Below are 17,811 nucleotides of genomic sequence, written 5' to 3' on the forward strand. Positions count from 1 at the left end.
TATGCCTATGAAGGGTGACAGTGTGAGTATCCTTCTCCTCCCCTTGTATAAGAAAGCAGCACGGCTATACAATTCTCTGTTACACTGTCTTCACACTAAAATCGATGGACCTACTGGTTCTAATGGGTGAGTATAAATACCAAAAAAGATTCCTTTAATAATGGGACACTGAGAAGCCTCTCAATTCTCTAAAACTTTAAAAGAACTGTCAACCAAAACAGAAACAAAAGGGGAACCCCCCCCCAAAACCTTCTGAACCAGCTAGTTAGAAGTCCATTATCCTACTGCACAAGGTTCCACGGGCTGATTATCAGTTATTTGAGTGATTAACTCAAGCGGAATGTTGATTGTATTCTAACTCTGATTTTCTAACTGGAGCGCAGCGGATCCGGAAAACATGGGACACAGCTTACCTGTAATCTAACAACCTCTCCATTAGACGAGTCACAGTGGCAATTAATGAAACGCCACTTTCCCTCCATGTTTCCCGCTCAATTTTCTTTAGTAGACTGGAAAAGAAAGAACCCAGGGCATTTTCAACATTTATTTTTATCAGTCACCATGACAACCATTTTACTTTCATCCGTACCTTAAATGCCTTAGCAACCACTGCAACATCTCACAAGTAGCACAATTTGCAAACAATGTCTTACCTAGGATAGGGACCAAATAGTGGAATTCTAATCCAGGAAGCATTGACAAAGCAAATTGATTTTCAGATTATCCAAGTCATAAAACATGAACACATGCATATAATCATATTTTCAAAATGTACAAGCACCTCACAGCTCAAAGATTTTTTCCTAGCTTTTCTCTTACACTAACAGAGGCTTGCACCTTACCACATCAAATAACACTGCAAAAAGCAAAAACAGGAGTGCCTCTAAGTTTACTTTTAAATAAGATCTTGCTTTATTCACATAAAATATTTTCCTACCTCTCAGTGGAATGCATCTTCATCCAAGCAATTTTACTGCAATGCAACTGCTACAGGAAAATCCTTGTACAGACGGTATGACGTTTTGCGTTTTTTCTTTTCGCTTAACATTTGCCCACTCAAGACATATTGTACTATCTGTGCACTCACTCAACAGTTTCATTCATTTTGTCATTAATCACAGAGGATTTTCTATGTGGTTGTTACAGCAGATTGATAACAAGTACTGAATCACTTCTCTCCTCCTACATTTCCCCTAATCTTGTGAACCTTGGAGCAGAGGTACTATGTAAACACAAAATAATGACAATCAGAATAATTAGGATCTGTTTTACCTTCACTCCCACCTCTCAGCAAATTAACAATATACTTGGTAAAGCCTTTACAACTGAACTCTCCCCAAAAGACAAAAGTAAGAACATAAGCATGGCAATATGAGGATACTTCCCTACCCCTCCGAATTGAATGATTATCATTTCTGTCTCAAATCTTGCTTCCCTTTCATCTTGGATTCAGGAATAATAGAGAGAGAAAACATTTCTTACAAGTATAATCTAAGCCTACCATACGTTTTGCTTAGTGGGAAAACAAACCTTAAAGAAAAAAGCTCTTTTGTCAAAGCTTTGTTTTGGTCGGTGGCTATGTTCTCTACCACTTTTCCTCCCCACTTCTTCTTCTCGCTATTGCCATTCCAGTGCCCAGCCTTCTGTCTTGTCTCCTCATCTGTTGCCTATTCATCCCTGATCATTTGTTTTTCTGGTTTATTCTGAACTGTTTCCTAGATGGCGGGGGTCAGGTGGAGAAGTAGCATATGAAGGGATGGAGCTTGCCCTGACTAATCCTCCAGGGAAAGGTCTCCTAGTTTAAATGTGTTAAAATGTGTTTTCTTTTTAAAAATCTCTGAAAAGCACCTATTTCAAGCTTAAATGACGAATTGGTATTGAACCAAGTACTCAAATGAAAATCTTCCTGCCAAAGCAATGCAGGATGATGTAGAAATTTCCCCATGTGACAGCCCACACCTCATACGCTTTAGAGGCTGAAAAACAAAGAACTCAAGTTAAGTAATAACGCCAAAAATATATGGAGGTTTCTTTTATGGGCATGAGTTTCATTAATTTGCACAGCCTCCTGATGCAGTAAGAAATCAGAGCTACATAATCCTCTTGTAAGAAGAGGCAAAGCTCTGCAGAGCCTATTTCCTTGACTAACTCAAGATCCAAATGTTAGGACCAAGTCTAGAACCCAATTCATCTGCTTTCTCAGCTAGGCTTGTTCTTTCTGTTGGGAAGCTTGCTCTCCTAGTTTACCTGATACAAACTGAGAAGCGAAAGTTATCAGCAAAAAGAGAAGAGTCTTTCTGGATAACTTGTTTGATTTGGGTATTTGACTGGGTATTTTCATTTGGTCTGTACTCATGCCCATGTGCCCATGTTGAGTACATAGGGAACTCATTGAAATAACAGTAAAAGGTGATTTCTTATTGCTAATTGACAGGCAATGGGACTCTAACATTGGGGCGTAGGATAAACCACAGCTCTGCAGAACGACATATTGCTTGACAGGCTTTTACTCTATGAAAGAACACAGAGAGGGGTGTGTGTGGGCGGATTTGACCCTCAATCTACCTCTCTCTGTATCATAACAGGATTGTGCTGAGGCCATCACTCTTATATAAAACACCTGCATCTGTGTAGGCTCTTAACCCAAAGAAAAAAATTAGATACCTCAAGTAGGTGTTACATAGTTAATCCTCTGTCTCTAAACTAAAATTAAATGGGATCACTAAATAAAGACCTTTGAAATGATTTGGAGTCTTATCGAATTATTTAGAGCAACATACGAGGGAGCAGAGTAAAGGACTAGGGAAAGAACTGAACTGGATGTTACCTCTTCTGGAAAGCCCCTTTAGAGCCCCCAAGGCTGTAGGTACCCCTACTGTGTGCTCCTAGAGCACAGTCTCTGCAGCATCCTCAGCCCTGGGAGAGTCCCTAGCACAGAGAGGCGCTCAACAAATAAAGCCGAATCAGTGAATCAAGTGGAGCCAGGGGAAGCAGAATTCAGTTCTGAAACTCTACTCTGGATATATCACATTGCTGTCTATGACCCACAATTTCAGCATTATCCAAAATAATAAATCCTGACTCCTACTTATTTCAAAAAGATGTACTATGGGTAAATGAAGATAATGTTACAGGTTAGGGAAAGATAAGTTCTTAGGAAGGAAGGTACTATATAAATTTACAGTCTTGTTATAAGGAGGCCATTTTGGCAAGTCCTACATTTTCGGGAGGCAGTGAGCTACTTTCAGCTTCTGAACAAATTTTAAGAAGTTTCAGACATGAATTACAGAGAAGAAATGAGAATCTGTACCATAACGGCATGTGTTTCTAATTCATAATGTGTGCAGTGACTCCCTGTGATTATACTAATTCATTGGGACTTCTATTGCCAAAAAAGCATTTTATTGTTTCCTGAGATATAGTTAGATTTTCATTTTCTTTTCTGAGCCCATGTAGTAATGATATTTAATTATCATTTTAGATTTTATTTATTCCCAATATGCTGATCATAAAAGCATGAAAGAAAAATATTTATAGTAACATTTCTAGTAATATGCTAAAAAATCAACAAAAGAATGAAAATTTCCATTGATGAATCAGGCACCTTAAAATAGTCCTAATTACAGAGGCTTAATATTTTAATCATTGGTTTGATTCTAATGTCAAGGTACATCTTCTATTTCAATGTCATATTTACACACAAGCAATCCAAATTCATGTTATAAGGCCTTTATTAAAGTAGATAAGAGGCACTATAGAACTATGTATTTATTAATCTTGTGAATTTATTATAAATAATTAATCACAAATCTCAAGAGATTCATTTCACTGAGTGCCTTCTCATTTTAGTTCTTTGTTCAAACTAAGGACTAGACACTGAAATGAGAGCAGTTTTCAAAAGCAATTTATTATATTGGATGAGGTTTTAATCAGAATTCTTGCTAAACTCCAGCAGTCATGAAAGACAGACGCTTGAATGTAGGCTAGAATGAATGAGGGCTTGGTGAATAATTATTAAAAGTTCTAGTTTAATTACAGTATCAGAAAAAAATGATGTTTTTCAGGATTCAGTACAAAGAATGTATTTCATCACCCACCACCACAAGAAATCTGTATACCCCTTCTTGGCTTTTCCTTTCAATATAACTTTCTTAAAAGCTTGAAGAATGATTTTGAATCAGGCAGGTTGAAATCTATCAGCCACTAATAATGCTTTTCAAATCTGTATATTAATATATCTACTTTTTAAAATTAATGATCATAAAATGAATTACAGAATTTTGTTTCGGCTATAAGTTCTAAAGCATTAATATTTAGCTTCAGGTGACACTTGGGCATAAATACAAGTAAAAGTGTATTTTGTAACAGAAAAATGTATTGCTGAATTATTTTTGCACTTCTGAAAGAACTGCAAACATTTTCCAAGCACAGTGAGCTAGTTCTTCCTTCAAAAAGAAACACTTTATAACTCTTAGGTTTGAGAATGACTAAGGTCCATAGAAAGCTGTAGAGAAAACAAGTGTTAGAATTAAAATCCTAAGCACTAAAACATTCTCACGTGTCCTCTCTGGCCATTTCACAAGGTGGATGAATACTTGGTACAGGCAATTTATCCTGTGACTGTGATATTCCATCCGTAAGGACAACCTCAAAGTCCCTTTACAACACTCTGTGATTTCTCTATCCTCTATACAAATCCAAATCACAGAATTTACTAAAAATGATTTGCTTCTGTGATGTTCTAATAAGAAACATTTAGAAAGCAATTAATAATATTGAGCGAGCAATCGGTATTGATGAATTAAATCAAATGTTGAAGAACAGATGCAAACTAGGTTAACTTTCCCAACAGCACATCAGACAAGCATATCTTGCTTTAGAAAGCACTGCACACCTTTTTTTCTTCTCCCACTCTTAACCTTCCTTAAAATCATTATCTTACAGCCCCAGTTTTAAAATTTTTAGGCATGAAATGAGTGAGATTTGTTATGTAACACTTGTGACCTGTCCTGATCAGAGACTAAAATAAGGAGACACGTCTAATCATCAACCTAATAAGATCCATTCGCCAGAGTTAGGCAATTATCCTTTATTTCACACTCCACAAAGACAAAGCACTCCTGTGAGACCCAAGCTGTCTTTGTAGCTCTCAGCTGCTTAGCACTGACACCAAATCCCCTGAATAGAATGAGAGAATCATATTACTCACATACTGTTGAAGAGCTCACGGTATGTTTCATCACCTTTGCCTTCTGACATCAGGCTATCCAGTTTGTCAATTAGCTTGGCTTCCACCTGAAACATACCCAAATATTACTCTCTCTTTCCTCCCCTTCACAAGTAGGATTTCTAGGTAAATTGAAACATATTTATATCTGCAAGGGGAAAAGCCACAGTAAATTTTGTGAAAGTGACATTATCAGCTGTGGTTAATAGTAGACACCCCCCCTTGGAATTCTAGGGGGCTAATTTAGATGGAGCAACATGACTTCAAACTCCCAGCGGGGTACCATTTGCGGCTGCCAAAGACATCTATCTATTTGTTGATTCAAACACAAATGCTTGCAGTCCAGCTTAAACGTTTGAATTCTTTTTTAGGAGCTATAAAAACTGGCAAGTCCTATTTCTTTTTTTTTTTTTTAAATCACTATATAAGAACATCCACAAACATTAATTTAAATCTTTGATGTGTTTTATATCTCTTTTCTTTCTCAAAACAATTCGAGATTGCACTAAATCTCTGCTGAAGTTGAGAATTTGTCCTATCCATGTACAGATGGTAGATCCATAGAAACATTCTAAGTCAGCAACAAACAGTATGAGAGAGAAAGGACATATTTCCCGTAAACTGTAGTCAAAACATTTATATTTTCAAGAACATAAATCCTTTAGGACTTGAGTATCAGGAAGGCAGAAATATCCCTTCATCAATCTGAGGCAGAATACAGAAAATGAAAAATCTCTGCATGGTCAGAGAGAGTTAAACAACTAAAGTTGGGGGGGACATTTGACTTTGTCAAAGGACTAAGCCCAATTATTCCTTTGAATCAACTTTCAATAAAAGGATAAAGACAAAAGGGAAAGCGGGTCCCCTCCCAATATAATTTTAAAATAGCCTTTCATTCACCTATTAGCTTTCTTGAAAAGAAATGTAGATATTGGTATCTAGGCTAGGGTTTTGGTAATAGGAGGGTTCGCTGTATGATTTAGCTTGCTCACACAGTTGACAGTCATTTCTAAGATTTGAGAAAGGCTTCATATGCCGAAGCATGAAGGAGGGCCAAATCTTGCACACAGGTTAGGTTAGTGCAGTGACTGCAAACAGATAGTAGGCCTACTACCTCCAACTTGAGTGACTTGTAACGGCAAAAGCAGGTGATTTCTCAGGACATCTGGTTTTGAAATAAGAACATCTGTCTTTCCAAGAGTGGAGCAGAGTTATTAGAACCTATGTCAATGAGAAATGATAGGCTCATCTTCTCAGACTTTCCTTTGCAAGAATTTCCTCTGCTTTCCCTTTAAATTTATTCTCGATGCTTTAAGCAAAGAGCAACAAAACACACTGCGCATCAAATGCTCAAAGCTAAGCCATTCACCAAATACAATGTGCAGACCACTGAGAGCTCAGTGATTTTAAGAATCATTAACCTTCTGATTCCTCTGTGTTGTGTCCAACTAGGAGCAAATAAAGTCTCTGCCAGTTCTTACACACAGACCTGGGGAATCACAGAAGTTTTTAGCTTAAAGGGAATGAAATGGCTTTTCAGGGCTTCCCCGGAGGCTCAGGGGAACATAGGACCAGAGAGGTGTTCAAGGCCATGTGGATTGGGAGCGGGCAGGCCAGGCTGGAATGTGGGTTCCTTGATGGCTGGTTTGGTGCTCAATTCCCGACTCAGAGTTGAATCTGGGAGCTCAGAGATGCTTGAGGGAACTGCAACTCTTCCAACTGCTCTGAGGAGCACATCTGCCTACCTGTTTAAAATTGCCGCTCCGCCTCTGCTCCCAGTCCATCATATCATGAAAAATAGGAATCATGACATTCCGGAGATCTGGCTGGGGTATCAAGGTCACTTCTAGGAAGGGACCAATCAGGGCAGGGATGAAGTGAAGCTTGTGTTCTCCTAAAGTGAATAAAAATTTGTGTTTCAGTATATTTAGTCTTAAGATTTCAGAAAATTAATATTATGAAATTTATTTAAAACTATTGCTACAAGTATATTCAGTTATAGTTGTCTCCCCAAGCAAAAAAATATTTCCCTAAGCAGATATATAAACAGTAAATTTCCATGTGTTGATTAACATTTCTCCATCATTTTTTATTAAAACACGAGCGATTTACAAAAAGCCATTGCAATACAATTAAAAATTATTTAAATCATCAGGAATTGGTTATATATACTATTGTATATTCACACATTACAATTTTTATGCAGTCATTAAAAATGAGGTTGAAGAAGGATAACACAGGCAAAGTTTTTCAATATAATTAACTGAAAAAGCAAGGTACAATACAGTATGCACAGGCATATCTTCCATTTAAAAACATCTATCTATATATATCATATATATATGATATATATATATATCATATATATATGATAGTCTAGAAGATTATATCTGCTAATGTTAACCACAGTGGTTATCTTTGGGTGGAGACATTACAAGTGATTTTTATATGTGAAAAAGATGGTTCCTATCTGTATTTTATAATTTTTCTTGTGTTTTTTTACGTAATAAACACACAGCCTAAATAAAAATCTAAATGGTGGTCCAAAAAAGGAATATAACAATTTTCCAAAAAGACTACAATGTAGCAATAGCGAACTGAAAATGGTGTATTACCAAGTACTCAAAGGTAAGGTATTGATAATTCACAGGAAAGGAAGGTGGAGGGTGGGGTGGGCATACGTGATTTCATGTAGCAGATGAGTGTTGAGTTCAGACCACTACCCTGATCATCTATCTTAAATCTCAAAGAGTTTCTATTTTTATCATGAGAATACTGCATGCTATGGAAAATGCACTATTTCTTAAGAACTAACCTTCAACATCATGAAGGAAAGCATATGATACTGAAAGCATCCATTTAAAACCCACAGAACGTTGGGGAGCTGAGCAGAAGATGGCTGGCTTCATGAAAGAGGATAATTTCCCCCTTTTATTCTTTTCTACCTTTGATCTTCTGTAGTAAGGGTTGAATACGAGCAAAATCATACTCTTCAGGGTTACTTGCCAATTTCGGAGTTACACCCCTTCACATTAATTATTGCTTTCTCAATTTCATTTTTTGTACCAGAAGGCATTAAGGTGGCCACAGAGCTTGGACATATATAAATCCAGGGTGCAAATATACAGTTTAAATGCATATTGACTTTAGAGGAGTTTTTAAAGAAAAGGGAATATGAAAAAAAGAATTTGGAAAGAGAACAAAAATGATAGATGAGATCAGAGATGGGCAAATCCAAAGAAGTGTTTGTGGAGTTACTGTTTTTGGTGACTGGAAGTGCCTTGGGACATTTCCGCCATCTTCAGAACATGGCCCCTGTACCTTTTTCTCAAAGCAACGGGACCTTAGCAGGACACAACTCGCAGGCCCCTGCCTATCTGAACGCCCCTTTACAGCACTGAAGCCACAAAGTCCTTTCCTGTCTCTGTGAGGTTTTATCAGAAGTAACTGCTTCTCATCTCCAAACTACTTATCCATACCCATATGTGTGTGGTAAAACTTGGCTTGTAATTCCTTTTGTTTTCCTATCTTTATTTTTTGACCCAGGTAATATTTAATCTTTCCCAAGGGACTGCTTACTTTTCCTCATCGGAGCAAGAACACCTCCTTCTTATCCATCAAAAGAAATTTCCTTATGAATCTAACCTTGTATATTTTCCTCCAAAAGAATGAATACTTTCAAGACCAACAAACTTACTGTGGCAGAATACACGGAACCATCAATTCATAGTTTTCTCCCTGTATCCCCCATCCCTCCAACATACATATATCGAGCAGGTAACTAGCAGCCAGCATTTGCAATTCCTTTCCTCAGTTATTTTTGTCAGGGCAGAAAGCAGAAGCAACCTGAACTAAATCACTCTTACTGTCATTTGTAAAAGCCTAAACCCACTCAATGCTTATTCAAGACATGCTGGCAAGTGAGGGGAAGAAAGAGAAAAGGGAGAAGGAGATTCTTGTGGAGACGAAGGCTGGCAAGTCCTGGGATTAGCCAGGCTTACACCTGTTCTGTGACCCTGCCCTGGGAGACGGCTGCAGGGGTTCAGAGTGTAGCCACAGATGCTGTGCCCCAGCAGAGCCACAGACTGAAGGGACCATGTACACAGGACAAAAGCCATCTTGGCATGTGACTAATAACCAGGAGGGCCTCCCTGCTGCCTTAACACGGTGTAAGACATCAAACCTTGACACAGCTTTTGGGTATGTGAGGGTAAAGAGGGAAGGGAGAGGCAAGGAATACAAAATATAACGGAATTTCCTGCCAGCTCCGATAGTTCTCCCATGGCTGAGTTGGTGGAATGAGATTCAGAGCAGCTACATGATGATCTTTGTTTTGAATCTTTCCTGAGTCTGGCATCCTTTGGTCTCTCTAACAAAGAACATTATCAGCATGTACTTATTTTATTTACCACCATTTGCTTGAGTATTTTTGAATCTCTTTTTTAAAAATCTTTCCATTTATAGACATTTTACAACCTGATTTTCTTCTTTTAAAAATTTTTTACTATGAAAAATCTCACATGCACACACAATTATAAAGAATACTAAAACAGATCCCCCCATACCCATCATCTAGCTTCAATAATTATCAACATTTTTGCCAATCCTGTTTCACCTATTGCTACAACTATTTTTTTCTCTAGAGTATTTTAAAGCAAGTCTGAGGCATCATACATATCATTCCACTTGTACACACATCAGTAAGCATCTTTAAGAGGTAGGACATTTCATAAATACAGAATCACAATGTCTTTATCACACCTAACAAGGCAAACAATAATTCCGTAATCTAAAACCCAGCCTATATTAAAATTTCCCTGATTGGCTTAAAACATGTCATTTACAGCTGCTTTCTTTCAATCACAATCCAAACAAAGTCTATACACTATACTTTGTAGCCTGATTTTCTATCAACAGTAGAGAAGCCACACCTACATTTAAACCATTGTGCAGGAATGCATGGAGATAGCCTTATTTGCTGAAAACACACTTTGGGAACACAGAATCTGTGCAAACATGAACAGGCTCTCCACCATAGAAAATTTAATTCCTCCCCAATCAGCAAAGCAAAATCTTGAGCTGTGTATGGCAACAGCAAACTAAACTTCATTTAAATGATTTCTCTTTAAACTGCACATTTAGTATATTTTCCACATCTCTAATTGTCAGCCACATGGTCTTGTTTTGAAGTATTCAGGGCACCTGCTCCTTGGGTTGTTGGAGTTTTATATTTACGCACACAGAACAGCCTGCTAGGGAAGTATTGATTTTTCTACAGCAGTTACAAGATGCTGTGTTTGCAAATGTGGAAGAAAGAGCCCACAGTATATTCAGTAAGAATGTTAGTTCAACTAAAAATAGAAAGAAAAAACTTAACCTTGCAGCACGATGAATGCCAAAGGTGGGACAGTAGTAAAGACTAACCTCTTTCTTTGCGACTATTCTTGTAAGTGTAGGTACAAATGTATAAAATTTTAGGGGAAAATTCATGCCTTACCCCCTCTCTTGACAGAACATTTTTGGTCCTTCTACTTAGAAAACAAAAATACTGAGGAATAACACATTTAAGAAAAGGTCTCACTACTTGGTCTTCTCACTACTTGGTCTTTACACTTCAAAAATAAATTATTTTATCAAAATCACAATTAGATATCACTTCACACCCATTAGGATGGCTACTATCAAAAAAAAAAAAGTGTTGGCAAGGATGTGGAGAATTTGGAACCCTTGTGCACTGTAAGTGGGAATGTAAAATGGTACAGTCGCTGTGGAAAACAGTACGGCAGTTCTTCAGAAAGATAAACATAAAATTACTATATGATTCGTTGCTCACAGGTAAACCTAAGGAACATAATGATCAGATTAGAAAATCCTACAGCTTTATATTTAGAAGCAGACTAGTCACTAAATTACAGGCACCTTTTATTCCTTGTCCTCAACAGAATGGAAAAACCAACTTATTTCTAGCATATGGAGGAGTTCCCACACTTCTGAGGTAAACATCAATGACCAAAATCTGATTTAAAAATATTGTCCAGTAAAATTTGTGTTTTCAAATTAGACCAACTGAACAGTTTCAAAAGTGGCAAAAAGTGTATTCAGTGACTCTGGGCATTTCCTCTCCTCAAGTTATGTTCTCCAAGTTAGTGTTTTTTCTATCTACTAAAAACTATTGAGGATCTTGACTTATGAAATCATAAAAGCTTATTTGCTTTACTAAAACATGGTGAATTTGTCTTTATCAAGCTTTTTTTTTTGTTTTATATAAATTGGAGAAAAAGTTTAAAATATAAGATTTAAAAACTAAGCTCTTAACAGGCATCAACCACTGTTTTTTTTTTTTGAGGAAGAGTGGCCCTGAGCTAACATCTGTTGCCAATCTTCCTCTTTTTTTCCTTTTTTCTCCCCAAAGCCCCAGTAGATAGTTGTATGTCATAGCTGTACATCCGCCAAAGGAGAGCGTGCAAATTTAACTGCTACACCACCAGGTCAGCCCCTGGACTATTTTTTTTTAATCCCCCCAAATAACCTGCACATAGCCAGTGCTTTATGAACTACGTTAAACTGAATTTAGTGGCCTGTTCCATTAAAAAAATAAAAATCTATAATTATCTAAATAGATTCTCCTTTAGCAATCAAAATACTCAATATGACATATTTATAGGTAAAACAAATTATAACTAATGTATTTTGATATTCCTAAGTAACAAGCTGTGTTAAGGTCTAGACGGGGTGTTAAAATAGTACGCTGAACACTTGTATAATAAGTCTTTTCTAACAGAGTGCTAGAACTGTTCTAGGGCTGGAAAAACACAGAAAGAGGATACTGTCTAGAGCAGTGCTTTTCAATCTTTAGCCAAGTGCATAAGAATCACCTGGAGAACTTGTTAAAACTCAGATTGTTGTGCCCCACTCGCAGAGATTCTGTTTCAGTAGGTCTAGGGTGGAGCCAGAGAATGTGCATTTCCTATAAGCTTCTAGGTGATGCAGATGCTGGTCTGTTGAGAACCACTGTTCTAAAGAGTACTGACATAATAATACGTTACGGGGATCAGTATGCTCCAGAGATTTTTCACATTCTCTAGATTTCTAAGGAAAATAAAGAAGTAATTTAACATAAAATCTAGAGGGGTAGAAATATTTTTGTTTTAAAGACAAAATAAAGGAGAAAAGTTTATGAAGGATACAATGACATCTTTAGGGAGACTAAAGATGCCAGCTTTATTTACCAAGCCAATGGTCATGGGCCTAAATGCATAGCTATCCTTGGCTTGGATAAAGATTTATGTGGAAATAACCATACTCGGCAATGCTAAGATTTATCTAGAAGAGGAAACCTGTCATGTTTTCTAACATTCTAGTAACCAAATGAATCTGTCCTAGTCTTATCATTTGAGCTCTGATAAGAGCCTAAACAACCACAGTAGCATTTCAATGAAGCATTCTTTGGAAAACATCTTGCTAAATTAATGCCAAATGCAATATGGACACTCCAAAGGCCTTGGTTTGCTTTTGAAAAACAAGGACACAAAGAATCAATGAAACATGAAGACTGAGAGGAGTGTTCTTCAAATAAGACAAACTGATGCTATTTTTGAGCTGAAATCTAAAGACACATCATGGACTTCTGGCTGACCTTAGACAGCTGGAGGTTGCTTTCAAGATGTTAACTCACCTTTTTTCTGAAAGTACCAGCAAGCATTGAACTCTGGCCTCAATTATATATAACATGGGTTTCTCAAATTGCTATGTAAATTTGAGAAATATATATATCCTGGTCAAAAGCACTCTGTAACATGAATTGAAGTAAAATGATAATGGTTCTATTTTCACTTAAAGAAAACATATCCTGCCATCTCCAAGTTGTGCTTGGATGAGCGCAAGAGCGTTCATACTTTCAGGTCAATACATATTCAATTCAAATAGGTCCATCACTTTAATAAATTGCAAGGAAGAATTACAATGCAATAATAGTAAATGAATACTATAAACATGCACAGTTAACATATCAAATTAAATAAGTTATGAATCTCTAGAAAAAACCTTATGCCAATGAGATTTTAAAACAATTTATTTTCCAAATATTCTTCTTTTCTATGCAACCAGATCTGTGTCATCAATTTGCTGGAATAATACGCTCTATCTGCTGTGGCAGATTAACAAAATTGCATCTAATAGTTCCTTAGCAACTGCAGATGCTTTTAAATCCTTTGGCTGTACTCTTTATGATATAGGTCAGTGGTTTCAAGTTTTTTAAGAGAAGTGACGCTCAAGTCAATGTTTCATGAAGTTTAATCTTAATTTGTTATGATTCATAGCCTCAATTCAGAGTTCCAAAAATTTTGAGTCGTTACATTCCCAAATTCTGAAAGGTTAGCTCATTGCCAGAATTGTGTATATTATTGGAGCGATGCTAGATTATAAAATTTATCATTCAATAATAATGAAACACACAAAGCTAAGGGGATTTTTCAGACAGACGCCAATTTAAAGAATTAGTTGTAACCCTATTCGATGCCAAAATGTCAATTACTTTCTCTAGATATCTTTATCGATTTAGACATTTGGTTTCAAATGCTGTCATTGGTAAATTGTCCTTCTTCATTTGTACACTTAAAAGTACAGTGATGAGCTGTAAAATGGAGGTGGCTTCTTTTTTCATCACTTACCTAGGTTTTGCCACATGCTGAAAATTTCACAACCCATTGTTACCCGCATGTCACCATACCTGAAAAAGAACAAAAATCATACCTGATACAAAGCCTCCAGGACAAAGAAGTATTTGTATCTCTTAGGATACAATCTATCATTCTGAATTAAAAGGCAGTACGTTTTTAATTAAAGATGTTTAATGCATATGTCTTTTTTTATTGAGGTATAATTGGCATAACATTATATTAATTTCAGTTGTACAACATAATGATTTGATATTTGTATATATTGCAAAATGATCATCACAATAGGTCCAGTTAATGTCCATCACCATACAGAGTTACAAAATTTTTTTTCTTGTGATAAGAACTTTCAAGATCCACTCTCCTAGCTACTTTCAAATATGCAATACAGTATTACTAACTATAGTCACCATACTGTACATTATATCCCTATTATTTATTCATTTTATAACTGGAAATTTGTACAACGTACATCTTGATGTCTCTAATTCAAATTCTCATATAAATCCTTTAGGAAAGTAGATTTGTCTCATAATTTTTCACTTCTATATTAATTTTGAATCCTGAAAGAATGAGGAAAAAATGTGTAAATAAGTTCAAAATATTGAAATTTCCAGCAAAAATTGCTTGTTGTTCTCTTGGTCATTGCCTCTCCACTGTGATTTCCAGTTATAGAAATCTGATTTATCATTTGAACTAAGCACCCTTTAAAAGGCACAACATTTGACGTGCCTCATAATCCCACCCAATTATACACTGGTACTTACTTTTCTAACACCTTTTTCTTTTTGGAAGCTGTGAACATCTCTAATTGCAGACACAACTGGTTTATAAAAATGACTGCAAGGTAAAAGTAGGAATCCCAGATCTAAAACAAGAACAAGATATTTAAATACTATGGTGTTCCAAAAATATTTACAGGTGAAGTGACATGATATCTCGGATTTGTTTCAAAAGTGGTAAGTGGATGGGGGTATAGTTGAAATAAGACTGGCCATGAGTTGATAATAGTCAGAACTGGAGATGGGTATACGGGAGTTCATTATACTATTTTCTCGACTTTTATACATGCTTGAAATTTTCTATAACAAAGAAGTAAACTAACTAACTACTATCTATTTATTTATTGCTTCAATTACGTATCCCAGGTTTCTCGAACTCTCTCTTATACGCTAAATGGTAGACGTTTTGTTTCTCTTATAACATGTCTGTGTGTCTCCAAGGAGGCTGAGGTATAAGATGGTTTACTTTATTCCTGTGAGAATTCATTTTTGGAACTTTTAATGTAGAACTAAAAAAAAAAAATGCATCCACTTCTTTGGATATGCTAATTGCTTTAAATTCAGACAGTATATAAAAATCCCATGCCCAGACAAACTTTTTGAGTCTAAGGTTTCTTATACCAAAAACAGCATCACAAAGAGATCAGAATAAAATTCCCAGCAAAAACTTAACCAAAAACATTTAGGACATAACAGAAGGAAACAACTCTACTGACACCATGTAAAATTAAAGATAAATAGTAGGAAAAATATTATGAAGAATTAATATCTTGTATACATAAAGAGCTCTTACAAATAAAAAAGAATATGATAAAACCCTGAGCAAAACAATGAATGAAGGTCAAGAACAGACAATTGACAAGATATGAATTTTAGTTAATAACTAGTCAATAATTAACAACTATAATCAATAATTAGTAACTAATAACTAGCAAGAAATGCTAATTAAAGCAAAAAAAAGATTTTTCCCCAATCAAATATAATTGGTACAACCTTTAACTCAACAATTCCACCTATAAATGTTTATCCAAAGAAACAATTACAGATATATGCCAAGTTTTATTTTGTGAGGAGTACATAAAAAGAGTAACTTATAAGAATTAAACAGTAGAAGCAACTTAAATATTAAAAGTAGAGCTCTGATTATGAAATTATGATATATTAATTATTATAAAGTATGATATAAAGAAATATTACACAACCATTAAAATTCCATTGGTTTATTGTATATGTGCTTTTTTGTAGTTTTTAGTTATCCAATAAGGAAATTTTATTAAATGTTAAGATGAAAAATGTTATTTAAAAAGAATAAGAAATAAAGATGCCAGAAAACCATAAAACATCATTAAGAAGGGAAGCCAACACAAGTACTGCCCACCTTTGTTTACCACTTATCATTTGCCATTTAAAAAACAGTATATCAAGAGGCCAGCCCCGTGGCCTAGTTAAGTTTGGTGTCCTCCACTTTGGCGGCCTGGGTTTGGTTCCCGGGCACAGACCTACACCACTTGTTGGCGGCCATGCTGTGGCGGCAACCCACATACAACATAGAGGAAGACTGGCACAAATGTTAGCTCAGGGTGAATTTTCCTCAGGCAAAAAGAGGAAGATTGGCAGGGCTGGCCCTGTGGCATAGTGGTTAAGTTCGGCATGCTCTACTTTGGTGACCTAGGTTCGTGAGTTCGATCCCAGGCATGGACTTACGCCATTCATCAGCTATGTTGAGGCGGTGACCCAGATACAAAATAGGGAAAGACTGGCATGGATGTTAGCTCAGGGCTAATCTTCCTCAAGCAAAAAAAGAGGAAGCTTGGCAACAGATGTTAGTTCAGGGCAAATCTTTCTCATCAAAAAAAAAAAAATAGTATATGAAGAATTCTTAGGCACTGAGACATATCACATTATATTACAGATATACAGAGAGTTATGCCTTAAAGAATTTTATTAATCTTTCATTTATTTTCTTTTCATTAATTCATTAAAAAATGGGAAGATGGAGAAGTAAAGGATTTACTTTGCAAATATCTTCTTCATATAAACTCTATTTTAAAACATGTCTTGAAAATATTAGTTCTAAATTCCTTTTGTCATGCATGGGGATCGCACAGAAAAAACAAGAATTAAAATTTATAGTAATCATAAAGAACTATCTCCTCTTAAGCTCTATGATTTTCACCAGGTTGATAAGCATGATTACAGCTCTAACTTGTTCACAAACATAATGAAACCTCTTTTCATTTTATTCACAGTTAAAACTACTATGGCCCGAGATTAATTGAGGTAGCTGGAATAAATTTATTTTTCTATTATAAAGATAAAGAAAATATATTAGGTAATTTCTTGAAGTACAATGAGAAACTTTTTAGCCCAAGCAATCCTGCAGTCCCAAGCAGTCATCTAAATGGATACCTACCTTATAATCAAAGTTTTCATTTAAGAAGTTCTTGCGAAGTGCATCTGATAGGTATAGAACTGTTGTAATAATAACGCTAGTGATAAAAAAAGAACACACATTAAGTTGGAAACTTCACATTAGTGAAAATCACTTATTAGATAAGAATAAAGAACAACTAAGACAAAAGAAAACCTTCTTCAGTAAGCATGTGGAACGATATTAGATAATTCATATTTGAAATAAAAAACAGACACAAAGCAAAAAAAAAAAGAAAAAATTTATCACTAGAGTCGGGTTCTTTGTAAAATGATACACAGAAAGATCTATGAATTCATATGACTCAGACAGAAATATATTAATCTCTTGATATTTCCTAATGTTTATTATTAATTTCTGAACAAAGCAAAAATGATGTAATATAAATATAATATTCCATATTTGATTAACATGGAAGAAAGCCACACTTTTTAAAAGTACAGAAAAAGAAATGGAGCTCACGGGCCGGCCCCATGGCTTAGCGGTTAAGTGCGCACGCTCCGCTGCTGGCGGTCCGGGTTCGGATCCCGGGCGGGCACTGACGCACTGCTTCTCCGGCCATGCTGAGGCCACGTCCCACATACAGCAACTAGAAGGAGGTGCAGCTATGACATACAACTATCTACTGGGGCTTTGGGGAAAAAATAAATAAATAAATAAAATTATGAAAAAAAAAAGAAAAGAAAAGAAATGGAG

The 17,811-nt window shown here is 35.9% G+C and overlaps 1 protein-coding gene across 6 annotated transcripts in view; it reads right to left on the reverse strand.

Moving 5' to 3' along the window:
* Window positions 1–17,811, reverse strand: part of DOCK4 (dedicator of cytokinesis 4) — a 435,612-nt gene that overhangs the window by 54,538 nt on the left and 363,263 nt on the right. For all 6 annotated transcript variants that reach the window (XM_058528497.1, XM_058528508.1, XM_058528478.1 and 3 more), the window contains 6 exons: window positions 17,098–17,173; window positions 14,670–14,770; window positions 13,897–13,955; window positions 6,973–7,121; window positions 5,210–5,295; window positions 414–509 (listed from right to left, as the gene is read on the reverse strand). In XM_058528497.1, coding sequence (XP_058384480.1) covers window positions 414–509; window positions 5,210–5,295; window positions 6,973–7,121; window positions 13,897–13,955; window positions 14,670–14,770; window positions 17,098–17,173 — 567 coding nt within the window. The remainder of the gene's footprint in view (window positions 1–413; window positions 510–5,209; window positions 5,296–6,972; window positions 7,122–13,896; window positions 13,956–14,669; window positions 14,771–17,097; window positions 17,174–17,811) is intronic.

The sequence above is a fragment of the Diceros bicornis genome, chromosome 3 (assembly GCF_020826845.1).
Source record: "Diceros bicornis minor isolate mBicDic1 chromosome 3, mDicBic1.mat.cur, whole genome shotgun sequence".
Lineage (NCBI taxonomy): Eukaryota > Metazoa > Chordata > Mammalia > Perissodactyla > Rhinocerotidae > Diceros > Diceros bicornis.